The sequence below is a fragment of the Marmota marmota genome, unplaced genomic scaffold, assembly GCF_001458135.2.
Source record: "Marmota marmota marmota unplaced genomic scaffold, marMar, whole genome shotgun sequence".
NCBI lineage: Eukaryota > Metazoa > Chordata > Mammalia > Rodentia > Sciuridae > Marmota > Marmota marmota.
In genome coordinates, this window is record NW_026000222.1 from 16,920,191 (window position 1) to 16,932,802 (window position 12,612).

A 12,612-nucleotide genomic window follows, 5' to 3' on the forward strand; every position below is an offset into this window, starting at 1 on the left:
AGCCCCATGGTATGGCTCCTGGAGAGGCAGGAGCTTGAGGAGGAAGGGACCTCTGCTGCCTCTCAGAGAAGGTTTGGCTAACACTGCTTAACCCATCTGTACAGTCACTATCCATGTGTATGACTTTGTTCCTTTTTAGCCATGTCTGCCCCCTTTATTTCTTTTGCCAGCCTGCTAGATGTGAAGCCTGGACAAACTCTTCCCTTCTCTAGCCTTCCTCCCTGTTCCCGCCCTGGGCTTCTTGCCAAAAAGGCGCAAGGAGTTTTGCTTCTTCCTCTTGGCACCCCTTATAGAAGTCACCAGGCCTGTTTTCCTGTAGTGACCTGCTTTCAGACATTGTCCTTGTGAGATAAAATAACAAGGGTTAGTGTTGGAGTAATCTTATGGCATGCTGGGCCCCCAGGGTAAACAACTCATGCCTATTATTTCAACTCCAAACCACTCTGTGAAGATTTAGTAGGCCCATTATTCAGATCAGAAAACAGGCACAGTGGGGTAAAGTTACTGCCTTCCTGTAGATTATAAGAAATGGAGCCAGGAGTATCTGCATTTGAGAATCTTAACTCACAATCCCAAATGTGTCCCTCCTGGAGCAGGAGTCTCAACCTATCCTGAACTAGGGGGTGAAGAGAAAGCCCACCATTAGGCTGATAGTTAATTGTCCCTGGGACTCAGCTCAGCAGGTCAGTCACTCTGGGTATTACTGGGGTGTCCAAGTCCCTCCTAAATTTGGGGCTTGACCAAGAAAACATAAGATGCTCATACATAAGAAAAGTCCATGTTGCTGACCCAGAGTGGCCAAATGTTGGTTTTGGAGGACTGCTGTTTACAGAGACAGATTCCCAGAAGTGCTGGGGCAGATTGCATTGAGCCTAGTGTAGAGCTGCTTTTGTTTATTTTAATTTGAGGGGGTTGTAGATTGATTCAGTACCTTTATTTATTTATTTTTTAGTGTGGTGCTGAGGATCGAACCCAGTGCCTCACACATGCTAGGCAAGCACTCTAGCATTGAGCCACAATCCCAGCCCCTAGAACTGCTTTTATGAGACCCCAAGTTCTCTGAGGGAACCCCCCATCACCCTATCCCCCTGACATTTTTCCTTCAGTATGGGGGTCTTTACTACTGAGCTACATCCCCAGGTCTTTTTATTTTTTTATTCTGGGACAGGGTCTTGCTAAGTCACCCAGTCAGGTCTCAAACTTGCTGTCCTCCTGCTTCAGCCTTGCTAGTCACTAGATTATAGACATGTGCTCCTGGGCCTAATCCTCCTGACATCTTCACCATCGTGTACCTCTTGGGCATCATAGCTCACTGGTTCCACTTTAGGAATGGGGAGGAGAATTGAGCCTGGAAGTGGCCCAGATGCCTATTATCAATGGATCCCATGGGTGAGCAGAGCCCAAACTGGCTCCTGGCTTGTCCTGCAGCGCCCCCTCACGGAGGAAGGTAGCAGCATCTCCTAGGACCTGAAATTTGATTCCCAAATTTTGGAAAGCTCCCAACACTTCTTAGGTCAAAGTAAAGTTTTTACAAGCTCAGTGAAAATTCATCTTGTCCCCTCTGAATCAACAATCAGAAGATAACTTACAAAATAAGTTATCTAAGATAACAGTCACCAGCCTCCAAACAAATCTAGGCCTCACATTCACTAAGACCTGGCAGCTACTTCCTCACCTTCCTGTCCTGTCTCTTTTCCATTCTTTTCTTCACACTGCTGCCCATTTGACCTCTCCATAATGTCAGGCCAAGGACCCTGTTTGTCTGTACTCCTCTTTGTCACCCCCCAATTTGGCCAGTTTGGGCCCCTGATGTTCATGTGCTGTTTCAGCCACACTGAGCAGCCCTCCTGCATAGAGCTGACATCTTCCACACCAGCGTAGCTTCATTCCTGACTTTTCCTTGGCCTGGAAAGCACTAGCTCTCTTCTTCAGGAGTAACTGGAGGGCCACCTGATTACTACTTCTCCCCTGATTACTACTTCCCTAGGCAACAGTGGCCACCCCATTACCTGTGGTCCCTCATTTCCCCTTGAATCATGCCATCTCAGCATTTCCCCCTTAGAGTGAGCTTCTAGGAGCAGCAGTAACTTCTCCCTTCCTGTGGCTCCCATTACCCCTGCTTAGAACAGTTCTTTTCTAATCATCATTTCCTCTTTCACCTGTGGGGAAATGAGCAGAGCTTCCTTATCAATGCTGGTCTTGACCATACCACCAGCCCCAAAGACCACCGAGAGAGTAGATGCTTGGCCTTCTTAGATCAGGCCTAACCAGAGAGCCAAGTCCACAGATTTTGTAGAACTCAGAGGAAGGCAGAGAGCCTCACAGGCTCCAGCATGTGATCTTACTTCCTTTTTTAAAAATTTTAGTTGTTGATGGATCTTTATTTTACTTATTTGCATGTGGTGCTAAGAATTGAACCCAGGGCCTCACACATGCTAGGCAAGCACTCTTCCACAGAGCTACAACTCCAGCCCATGTGGACTTACTTTCAACATGTGCAAGAACACTTCCCTGCAGGCCTCTGCTTCCTCAGCCATAAAGTGAGGTCAACCTCAATTATCTAGCTCTGAAATACCCTGAAGAATCTGAGTTCATCTCTATGGATGAGATTCAGTCTGTGTGGGCCCTATGGACAGTATCACCTTGGGGTGGGCAAAATACAACCCAGGGAAATCTAAAGATGAAAAGAGAAAGAAGTGTCCAGACCTCATGGCTTGCCTATGACTTTGCAATGGAACAATTGAGTATCCAAGTGACCCTCCCAAAGGAGGGAACAGCCAAGAAAAAGAGCCATGCCCATTTTCATCCTGCCTGGGCCTGCCCACTCAGCCTCCTCTGATAACCATGCTGACCATTATTCCAGAGTCCCAACACATTGTTGTGTAATTCAGATAGCTTAATTCATTCAGATTCTGACCTATCCTCTCCACAGCCTCCTCCAACCCCTCAATGGTCTCCCCATCTTTGGTACCTTTTATGGGGGTTGTCTGATAGGTGGATATGATTCAATGATGTGTGTCTTTGGGGAATTCCCAGTTCAGTTGCAAAGACAGTTATAATCCACAGTTTCAATAGTATACAATGCAAGGCAACATTGCCTGCTGCCTGGCTCAGCAGAAAGAGGGTACCCAAATTGTCAAGGATCATGTGTGCACTAGCCAGACGGATGGGTTAGGGAATAAAGGCTTCTTAGCAGGAAAACCCCATGTGCAGAGAGTGAAAGTAAGAAAAGGTGTGGCTGACCAGGGAGTTAGAGACATTGGGAAGTTTCAAGGCAGCTGGGGCAAGAGGAGAAAGGTGCTAGAGGGACAGTGACACCATCAAGGGCGCAGAAGTGTGAGGCAGGGTCACTGTATAGATCCAGCTGTGGTAATGGGTGGGAAATATTTCAAAGCTGCCACTTAGGGCAGGTAAATGAACCTTTCCACCCAGGAATACCATGTGTTGGTCCCCTTGAGGTCAGGCTAAACACAGGCCCTTCCCTGAGAGACAGCAGGGCCAAATGCCTGCTTCTCATGACCTTTTTTTGTGGGGAGGGGATACTGGGGATTAAATCCAGGGTACTTTACCATTAAGCCACATCCTCAGTCCTTTTTATTTTTTGAGACAGGGTCTCACTAAGTTCCTCAGAGCCTCACAAAGTTGCTGAGAATGGCTTTGAACTTGCAATCCTGCCTCAGCCTCCCACGCCTCTGGGACTACCAGTGTGTGCCACCATGCCCAACTGCATGACCTTTTCTCTGCCTCAGGTTCCTTCCCCACTCCCTCTTCATTCCCCACCATTAGCCTACCTGACCCTGATTCACCTGGGGAGACTTAAATACACAGAACTGGGCCCTTTGCCTGTCCAAACCCACTTCTTGTTCAGGCCTAGGATGGTACCCAGGAATCTCATTTGTCAGATGACATGGCCCCTGGTAATCCAGATGACTGGCCCAACTTCAAACTCTGCACAGGTGAGTCCTTCACCCTTCTTCACAGCCTCTTTCTTTCCCTAATTCAAGCATCATATTTGGGGAATTGGTCTTAGAAAAGGAAAAATGTTTATTTTCCAAGTTCTCAAATGGGAGCAGGGGCCAAATTCCCCCCTCCATCTAGCCCTCAGGCTACAGCCCTGGGTCAGGCCTGGAGAATGGGAACACCCAGTGGGTGAAGTCACTTGTACTGAGGGGAGAGTGGGGGCACAAGGGGAGCAGTGCAGACACTCAGCATCTTGTCGATATCCACCTGGGTTGACTTATCCACCTCTGCCTTGAGGTGACCACTCATCCCCAAGCTGGGCAAAACCCCAAGCTCCACTCCAGCCTCCTCTCCCAGGGGAGCCAAGGCATGAGTGGGGGGAACTAACACATTGGAATAGGGCAAAGGGAGACCTAAGCCCAGCTCACCTGCCACAGGGAGCAAGGCCTGCAGCGGCTCCACACCTGCCTCCTCAGGAACCAGGGCCAACTCTGACTCAGGCTCTACCTCAGCCTCCCTGTCTTCCTCCCCTGCCTGGTTCAGCTCAGGGTTGCAATAGTTGATATACTGGTACAATGGCCGGAGGCGCTGAGCTTTTCCTGCAAGGACCCGGGGCAGGACAGGGGCTGGAGCGCCAGGCTGTGCAATGTCAGCTCCAGCAAGCAGGGAAAGAAGGGAAAGCCCAAGGACTGCCACTCACGCTCCAGCCCCAGGGTCTCTGGGGGTGCAGACACAGTGCTGGCTATAGCTGGAAGCATGGGAGCCCCCAGACTTTTGCGTTTCTTGGCTTTTTTGTGCTGTTTGGCAGATGGTGAGGGTTCATTCTGACAGCCCTCCAGCTCCTCTCTCTGCAGCAGCATCCCTGGTGGCAGCTCAGCTTCAGTCCTAGGATGGGCATGGTAGCTAGGTCCTGGGAGGCTGGGAGACTAAAGTTGGGGACAAGAGGCCTGAGAGGCAGCCTTCAGCCTCTGGCTCTTTTGCCTTGAGCCTAGGGACTAGCCCTGCCTATCCCACCAACCCAGGACTATAAAGCTATCCCTTTCTTGGTCAATGAAATCCCAGGCCCAATAGGGTCCCAGCATTTATGTGACCTCATTCCCCTTCAAGACATGGAGGTTCCATCTCTCCTGGTGCTGGTGCTCCCTATGCCAGAGCTCTTGAGGAACAGAATAGGCAGAGTGATGATAGTGGCAGGGGACAAGAATCTGCCCCACAGACGTACAGGATTTAGGAATTCTCCAGGGGTAAGTTTGAGGCTCAACCCCATCCCTGCAGTTCCTTCCCTCTGAAAAACCTCCTCACTTGATCGGTTTCCTCTTCAGTCCATGACTGGGCCCCACGATGGAGGCCCCAAGCCTGGGGCCTCTCTCGTCTCCTGCCTCTGCCTCAAGCACTTCTTCCTCCAGCTTGATCCCCTCCTCCTGGAGCTCTGGCTCTCTGCAGTGTCCTCTTGGACACACGTCTTCACCCTGGGTACGGCAGGCCTCATAAGCTGGCACTGGGCACTGGTCTCCCATCATTGAGCACTAGAGGCAACACATAGGTAATTAGTTGCCATGGCCAAACAAAAGATGTAGGAATCAGTCATTCGATGCCCAACATCAGCCCCCAAACACCGGAGAAAGGGCACCAGCCCGGGCCCCTCCACTGTAAGGCCTGAACTGGCAGTTAGGGGGTCAGATCACTCAAAGTTCGGCCCTCAGAGCACCGTGGCCAAATGTTTGAAGGCTGATGGCCAGATCATCAGGACCATCACCTCAGGGCTCTGAGCATGATTAACTGGTGCCTCCACAACCTGGACCAGCCCTGCGACTGTCCCCTCTGGGGCCCCTGGCTTCCTCTCGGCCCCAGAGGCCATGGCTTCGATGGGTCAGAGCATTCTCGACGGTTGCTGCGGTAGGAGAGCGGGCGCCCAGGGGCTGGACTGGTGGACCCTGTGTTGACTGAGGAACCCGCCAGGCGACTAGAGCCTAGCCTAGCTCCGAATGGGACTGAAGGCTGTTCCGCCCACTCGGCTGGAACTACAAGCCCCAGAAGGCTTATCGCCAGATCATTGACCCCTGACCTCAGAGATGGAAAGCTATTTGTTGCCTGGCAACAGCAACTCCCGTCAGGTTGCAGAAGCTGGCGGCAAAACTGCTCAAGTGAGCCCCCGCTGGGGGCGTGCGGAGAGGGACAGCGAACCCGCAAAGAAGTGGGCTAAAATCGGGGTCGCAAAGGCAGCAAGGGTAGGCCGGGCCATGAGCGCGGAGGGAGCTGGGGGAGTGATTGGAAGTGGAAAGCACGGCCTGGCTGCAGGGTCTGGTTGAGGGAGGAAGCATCGGGGTAGGGAAAGGGGTTCCGGCGGGAGATGCGCAGCGTGGCAGGCCTCGGTGCACCGTTGCAGGGCGTCGACCGCAGCATGTGCGAAGGCCCGTCCCGCATCTCGGGGCCCATTCCCCCAGATCCTACACTCTGCCCTGACTACTACCGGCGACCCGCCTCAGGTGAGTTGGAGCGTGCCGAGCGTGCCGCGGTGGGGCGAATTCCCCACTCCATAACTGAGCCCCGCACTCCACCCGGTCCCACCTCCTAGCCCAAGGACGCCTCGAGGGAACCGCTTTGAAGCTGGACCTGCTGACCTCGGAACCTGATTTGGACGCCGCCCCTCCCCGTGGCCCCCGCATCAGGCCCGGAGCCCGAGAAATCCTGGAGCGTAGCCAACGAGGCGTGGGGGACGTGCTGCTGCAACTGGGAGACATCTCCCTCGGTCCAGGAGCTTCTCCCAAGAGTAAGTCCCAGCCAGAAAGAGCAGCAGTTGGAGATCAAAAGTGGAGATCTAAAGGGGCTGCTCCTTCTTCCCTGACCTGGACGCTGGCTTTGCCCCTGTAGATCTGTTTCCCCAATATAAAAGGAGTAGGAAATGAACTACCTCCTCGCAGGAGTGGACTGAATGAGATAGTCCCAGGAAGTCCTAGCTTCATGCATTCATGCATCAATGGAACACTTTTAAACAGGATTCATATAGATACTAGGAAAACAAAATCAAGGACAAGTGTGGGTCATCATAAAGTTAAGGTGGGAGGCAATAAACAAGAGATAAGTGTAATATGCGAGATGATATAGTATACTTCACTATAAAAATGTAAAAAACTGGGGTGGAGATGTAGCTCAGTAGTAGAGTGTTTGCCTAGCATGTACAAGACCTCAGGTTTGATGTCACAAAACAGTAACAAGTTAAAAATGTAAAAAATAACAAAGAGATAATGTACTATGTTAGGAAGGAAAGGCATAAGTTGATGCGATGGAATATGTGTGTGGGGTCTAACCCAGACAGGAGAGCCAGGGATATCTTTGTGCAGGAGGCAGGGTATGGGCCTATACTGAGATCTAGTTTAAGTTGGGTTGCATGGGCCATACATAGAGCAGAGCATGGCAGCATATTTTCTCCAGGGAAGGACCCTAAAGACCATGAGAAGGAAAATCTGAGGCGGATCAGAGAGATACAGAAGCGCTTCCGAGAGCAAGAGCACAGCAGGGAGCAGGGCCAGCTCAGGCCCCTGAAGGCACTGTGGCGGTCACCCAAATATGACAAGGTGGAGTCCCGACTCAAGGCCCAGCTGCAGGTATCTGTTTTAGGGAGCCAGAAATATTGTCTTTGTTGGCCAGCAGGCAAAATTATACTGTGATCTGAGTTATGGGAAGAGAAGAAATCACAGAGAATTAAGATAACAAAGTATTAAGGGACAGCTGGTACTGCTGCAGGCATATCTGGAGTCTCTGCAGAAGTGGTAATGGCTGGACTAACCATGAGGGTCCAGTAGGAATTAGGCAAGGGAAGTGGGGGAGAGAACATTCCATGGAAAGAGAACTTTACAGGTAGATGTTCTGAGACTAGAGGGTGAGCAGTGGGGATCCTGGGTACAGTTCACTGTGAGGGGGAAAAGTATAAGTTTAAGCCAAGAAGTCAGCTGAACCCACATCTGAAAGGACCACCTAAGCTACTTTCCAATGTTTTTTTGTGTGTGTGCATGTGTGCCATGTGGTTGTTGAGAATCAAACCCAGGGTCTCATTCATGCTAAGCATGTGTTTTACCACTAAGCTATACCCCCTGGTCTTTCAACATTTATCTGAGGATAGTAGGGAGGGCAGGGGCTGGGACTGGGGTATGGTGGCCCCTGTATTGGGTAGGCACCATTCCTTTAAGAAGGAGGAGAACTGAGAGAAAAGACAAGGTCACATAAGGATATATTGAAGCTCAGGCATCTGTGGGACTCCCAGGGGGTGGGAGTGCGTCCAGGAAGCAGATGGATGCTCAGGTCTGGATCTCAGGCATGAGATCCAGGAGTTATTGATGAGCAGGTTGAGAACAATGAGACCAAGGAAGTGGCCCCATGGATTTGAGGGCTTGGAAACCAGCCCTCAATGACCTTGGGGGGCTGAAGCTTGCCTAGGAGGGAGAAAAAAGTGCTAACTGAACCGAATTAGAATGAAATATAGTTTGTTTCCTTAAATGTAGAAGAGACCCCCATGTTTAAATGCTAATAAGAAGTGGTCCTTTAAGAAAGAAAAGGCCCTGGGCTGGGGATGTGGCTCAAGTGGTAGCGCGCTCGCCTGGTATGCGTGCGGCCTGGGTTGGATCCTCAGCATCACATACAAATAAAGATGTTGTGTCCACCGAGAACTAAAAATAAATATTAAAAAAAATTCTTTCTCTCTCTCTCTCTCTCAAAAAAAAAATAAATAAATGAGAAAGAAGAGGCCCTATAGGGATGGGGAGAGAAAAATCCTGAAAGGCCAGAAGGCTAGAGGCATACCCTTGTGGTTTGAGACCCTGACATCAGCCTAACTGATTCCTCTGCTATGTCCTGCCCTGCAGGAGCCTGACCCCGCCTCTGCAACAGAGCATGCCCACTTCCTGCGGGCACACTCCCGCTGTGGCCCTGGGCTCCCACCACCCCGTGTCCAGCTAACCCCACCAGGACCCAAAGCTAAGGTGAGAGGATATGTGGGAGCTAGGAGGTGGTTGGGCAGGAGTCCTGTGGGTGGGGATACAAAAGTACAACACAATGCTATTAACCCCCACCATTCTTGCCATGTCCTACAGGGATCAGGCCTGAGTGTGGATTTCATTAGTCACAATGCCCAAGCTGCCAAGAGGGCCCCCCGGCGCCATTCCCACTCACTGCAGGCCCTGGCACAGGTTCTGGAGCAGCAACGTCAAGCCCAGGAACACTACAACGCAACACAGAAGGGCCATGTGCCTCTTTAGTAGGTCTCAGTGTCCAACACCCTGGGTGAGGGGCATCTATGGAGGGTGGGAATCAATTGCCTTGGTGTCCTCAACCCTAGGCCTGTGTATCTACAGCTTGTTGGAGCGCAGGGATATGTGGCGGCGGGAGGCTGAAGCCCGCCAGCATAGCCAGCCAGACCCTGACATGCCCCCTGGTCATACCTGCATGCCTGAGAACCAGCGGCTGGAAACACTGAATAGTCTGCTCCAGAGTGAGTACTTGGGCAAGCGGGGCAGGATGGGGAGCCCACTGGGAACCATGCACTTCTGCCCAGTACTCACTGTTCCTGGGCCCCTGTAGGCCAGAGCCAGCTGCTGCGTGAGCTAGTACTGCTACCTGCCGGGGCAGACTCGCTGAGAGCCCAAGGCCACCGTGTTGAGCTGGACCGGAAGCTGGTGCAGGTAGAAGAGGCCATCAAGATCTTTTCCCGGCCCAAAGTCTTCGTGAAGATGGATGCCTGAGCCCCTTTGTTGGAGCAGTGGCAGGAAGATCCACACTGAGGATTGCCACATGGCTGCAAGAGGCAACAGGCCCGGTTATACAGCAGAGGTCCAAAAAGAGGAGCTTTCTGGGCAGGCAATATACCCAGAGTATTCTTCCCAGCTATCTGTGGTTGTAGAAGGGCCATCCCAGCCTTTAAACCCTTTTGACAAAATTAAACCTTTTGTACACAGTGGGGTTTGTTTCCATAAAAGTTTTGTTTGGAGGGAGGACTGGGGATTGAACCCAAGGTGCTAGGCAAGTACTCTATCACTGAACTATATCAACATCCCTTTTTATTTTATTTTGAGAGAGCATCTCACTAAGTTGCCCAATCTGGCCTTCAATTTGCCATCCTCCTGCCTCATCCTCCTGAGTCACTGGAATTATAGGCATGTGCCAATAATGTTTGGTCCATAGACGCTTTCCTTACTTCAAGAATGCAAAGCCCCATGACCTTCCTGCTGCCTAACCATGGGAAGGTCTTTCCACTGCCCCTGTCATTCCTGTTTCATATCCAGAGTAGAAGGTAGGCTTATGGGATTGGAGAGGAGGCTGGGACTGGGACACAGAAGGACCATGTCTGTGTTTGTATAAAACTTTTAATGTTCCTCAGGCTGAGAGGGCCCAATGGAACAAGCAAGCTAACCCCCGCCCCAACCAGGATGTCCCTACCATGTCCCAGCAGCCTAGAATAGAAAAGGGCTGCATCCTTGCCTGTCAGAGGCTGAAGCCGCTACCATCTCCTCGTATGCTACTCCCCCAGCCAGAGCTGGCCTGTTCCTGGCCATCCAGGGAGGGCAGAGAGTTTCGGACACCAGGAAGTAGGCAGCCAGGGTGCAGGTCCCAGCATGGCGGCTGAGACAGCCCATTGGAACAAGGAGGCGGTCGGTTCTCAATGACCAGGTCACTGCTGTCATCATCACTGTCGGGCTCAGCAGGCCCAGGCCCTGCAGAGGGAGGCCGTGTTAGCCGCCCAGATGCCCCTCGCACCACATTATTGCGCTGGTTGGCAGGCTTGACAGTGACAATGAGGTTATGGCTGTTGGCAACCATCATGTCCGTCACTTGGTCCAAGGTCTTCCCAGCCACCTCAATACCATTGACCTCAAGGATCTCATCACTAACTGCCAGCAGCCCTGTACTCTCAGCCAGGCCCCCACGTACCAGGCGGGAGATGAATATGCCTGGAACCCGCTCCAGGCCTTGGGGAGCCACACGCACACTCATGCCATCTCGAATGTAAAAGCCCAGAGGGCGGTCTGAACCATGCTTGTGCAGTCGAACCCTTCGGTGGGTCTCAGGCAGTAGGTCCACATCTATGACTGAGGAAACCTGGCGGAAATCTTGGGGCAGGCTGATTAGCAGGGGTGGCCGGGTGCGCAGGGGTGCCACTGGTCGCAGTAGAAGCCCTTTCCTGCGCCGCTGCAGAGAGTTGGAGGCAAATGCCAGGCCGCTGGAGTCAGCTTCTGCTGCAGGAGAGGGGGGTGCTGAGATCAGAGATGCTGCTCTCCTACTTGGGCCCTTTACAGGGAGCAATGTAGCTATTTCCTACCACTTGGAGGTCAGGCCAAGGGCAAGGACTGCAGAAGGTGAAGACTGAGTGCTCTGGGTATGGACTAACCCTTGTAGACCTGCCCGGTCACCCTGCCCCACCGAGGCTGCCCACTGTACCCCATTCTCCTCACCCCGCTTCTGCACCAGTAGGCGCAGCGGCGGGGGCCCGCTGGCCAGGGCCCGGTGCAGGCTGTCGTCGTTGGTGAGGGGCAGTAGGTCGCCGTGAGCATCCGTATAGCCAAGCAGCACGTCCAGGCCTGGGATCTGGTGCACTGCACGCAGCAACCGAGAAAACTCCTGGAAGCCGCTCACGGAAGCGCGGGGCAGCGCAAAGCGTCGGAACTCAGCGTCGAACTGGAGGCGGGTGGTGGCGGGGGAGAGAAGACTGGTTAGGACAGGTCTCTTTTTCACACAGATCTAAGTCTGGCAGAAGTAGGGGTAAAAAAGGGCTGCTGCAAAAGCTACAGCGTTGAACCCACACCTCAGTTCCAGTATAAGGGACGCTGTCCAAGGTCTTGTCCCCGCCCTCCACGTACCAAAACCATAGAGGGACTCTGGAGGCTGGCAGTGGAAGGAAGGAGGATGGATAAGGAAAAATAAGCAGAAAAAAAGAATGGGACGTGGAGGATAAAGGACAGAAGTGATGGGGCCAAGGAGCAGGGAAGGAGAAGGAGAGAATTGGGAGTGCCTAGGGCCGGGGCCGGAGCCGGGGCCGAAGGCGCCCTTACTTTGCTCTTCACCTCGACGATGCTGTCAGGACTGCGCGCCGGAGTCCTCTGCGGCCTGGCCATTGCGGGACCGGGCAGACCAGGGACAGTGCCCCAGGCAGCCCGCGGAGGCGCAGGTGCACAGCCCGGCTGGCCCGCCCGCGCCGCCCCGCCCCTACTGTAGCACTTGCCCCGCCCTCCCATCCGGACCATGACGTCAAGGGGGCAGCGACACAGAGGAACGCGGAGTCCACGTCTCCTAGGAAACAGAGATGTGGGTGGAGAACATTCTTCCTCTGCTCCTACGTCATTACGCTAGGGTTCGCACGTCCGGAAGAGTCTGGGAGGACGGATTTGGCCAATCCAAGAGGATAAAGAGGGAATTGACATTTATTGAGCGCTGTGTATTTTTATTTTCACTGGTCTTACAAGACTAAGCATTTTGTATATGAGGAAACTGAGTCATAATAAACTTCTGCTAAACCCCTCCGGGTCACACGGCGAAGTGGCTTCGAGCCAACTCAAGCCACCACCCTCAGATCTCAGCAGCTTCAGGCCCAGGATCACTCTGCCTGCGAGCCAGCCTTTGGCCCCTTCCTTCCCGATGTCGTGATGAACGGCCCAAGGCCAGATT

At 52.7% G+C, this 12,612-nt stretch overlaps 3 protein-coding genes across 9 annotated transcripts; 1 reads left to right on the forward strand and 2 right to left on the reverse strand.

Moving 5' to 3' along the window:
• Window positions 1-4,024: 4,024 nt before the first annotated feature.
• CUNH16orf86 (chromosome unknown C16orf86 homolog) lies at window positions 4,025-9,652 on the reverse strand. Of its 3 annotated transcripts, XM_015496196.2 has the most exons (5): window positions 5,717-5,818; window positions 5,263-5,486; window positions 5,052-5,060; window positions 4,661-4,878; window positions 4,025-4,559 (listed from the first exon to the last, which is right to left on the reverse strand). In XM_015496196.2, the coding sequence occupies exons 1-5, from the start codon at window positions 5,816-5,818 to the stop codon at window positions 4,156-4,158; spliced, it is 957 nt and encodes a 318-aa protein (XP_015351682.1). In that variant the 3' UTR covers window positions 4,025-4,155. The 3 variants fall into 3 exon arrangements, with proteins under 3 accessions (XP_015351682.1, XP_048648542.1, XP_048648541.1); XM_048792585.1 differs by lacking the exons at window positions 5,052-5,060; window positions 5,717-5,818 and adding an exon at window positions 9,516-9,652 and having other exon boundaries at window positions 4,661-4,845; XM_048792584.1 differs by lacking the exons at window positions 5,052-5,060; window positions 5,717-5,818 and adding an exon at window positions 6,872-7,399 and having other exon boundaries at window positions 4,661-4,845.
• On the forward strand, window positions 5,888-9,908 carry Enkd1 (enkurin domain containing 1). The gene is made up of 8 exons (XM_015496195.2): window positions 5,888-6,188; window positions 6,347-6,446; window positions 6,536-6,730; window positions 7,393-7,565; window positions 8,820-8,936; window positions 9,048-9,211; window positions 9,309-9,445; window positions 9,535-9,908. Exons 1-8 carry the CDS (start codon window positions 6,033-6,035, stop codon window positions 9,693-9,695), a joined length of 1,203 nt encoding a protein of 400 aa, XP_015351681.2. The 5' UTR covers window positions 5,888-6,032; the 3' UTR covers window positions 9,696-9,908.
• Pard6a (par-6 family cell polarity regulator alpha) lies at window positions 9,617-12,309 on the reverse strand. Of its 5 annotated transcripts, XM_048792582.1 has the most exons (5): window positions 12,000-12,309; window positions 11,403-11,625; window positions 10,882-11,186; window positions 10,432-10,664; window positions 9,617-9,748 (listed from the first exon to the last, which is right to left on the reverse strand). In XM_048792582.1, exons 1-5 carry the CDS (start codon window positions 12,189-12,191, stop codon window positions 9,649-9,651), a joined length of 1,053 nt encoding a protein of 350 aa, XP_048648539.1. In that variant the 5' UTR covers window positions 12,192-12,309; the 3' UTR covers window positions 9,617-9,648. The 5 variants fall into 5 exon arrangements, with proteins under 5 accessions (XP_048648539.1, XP_048648536.1, XP_048648538.1 ...); XM_048792579.1 differs by having other exon boundaries at window positions 10,432-11,186; XM_048792581.1 differs by lacking the exon at window positions 9,617-9,748 and having other exon boundaries at window positions 10,299-11,186; window positions 12,012-12,309.
• Window positions 12,310-12,612: the final 303 nt, after the last annotated feature.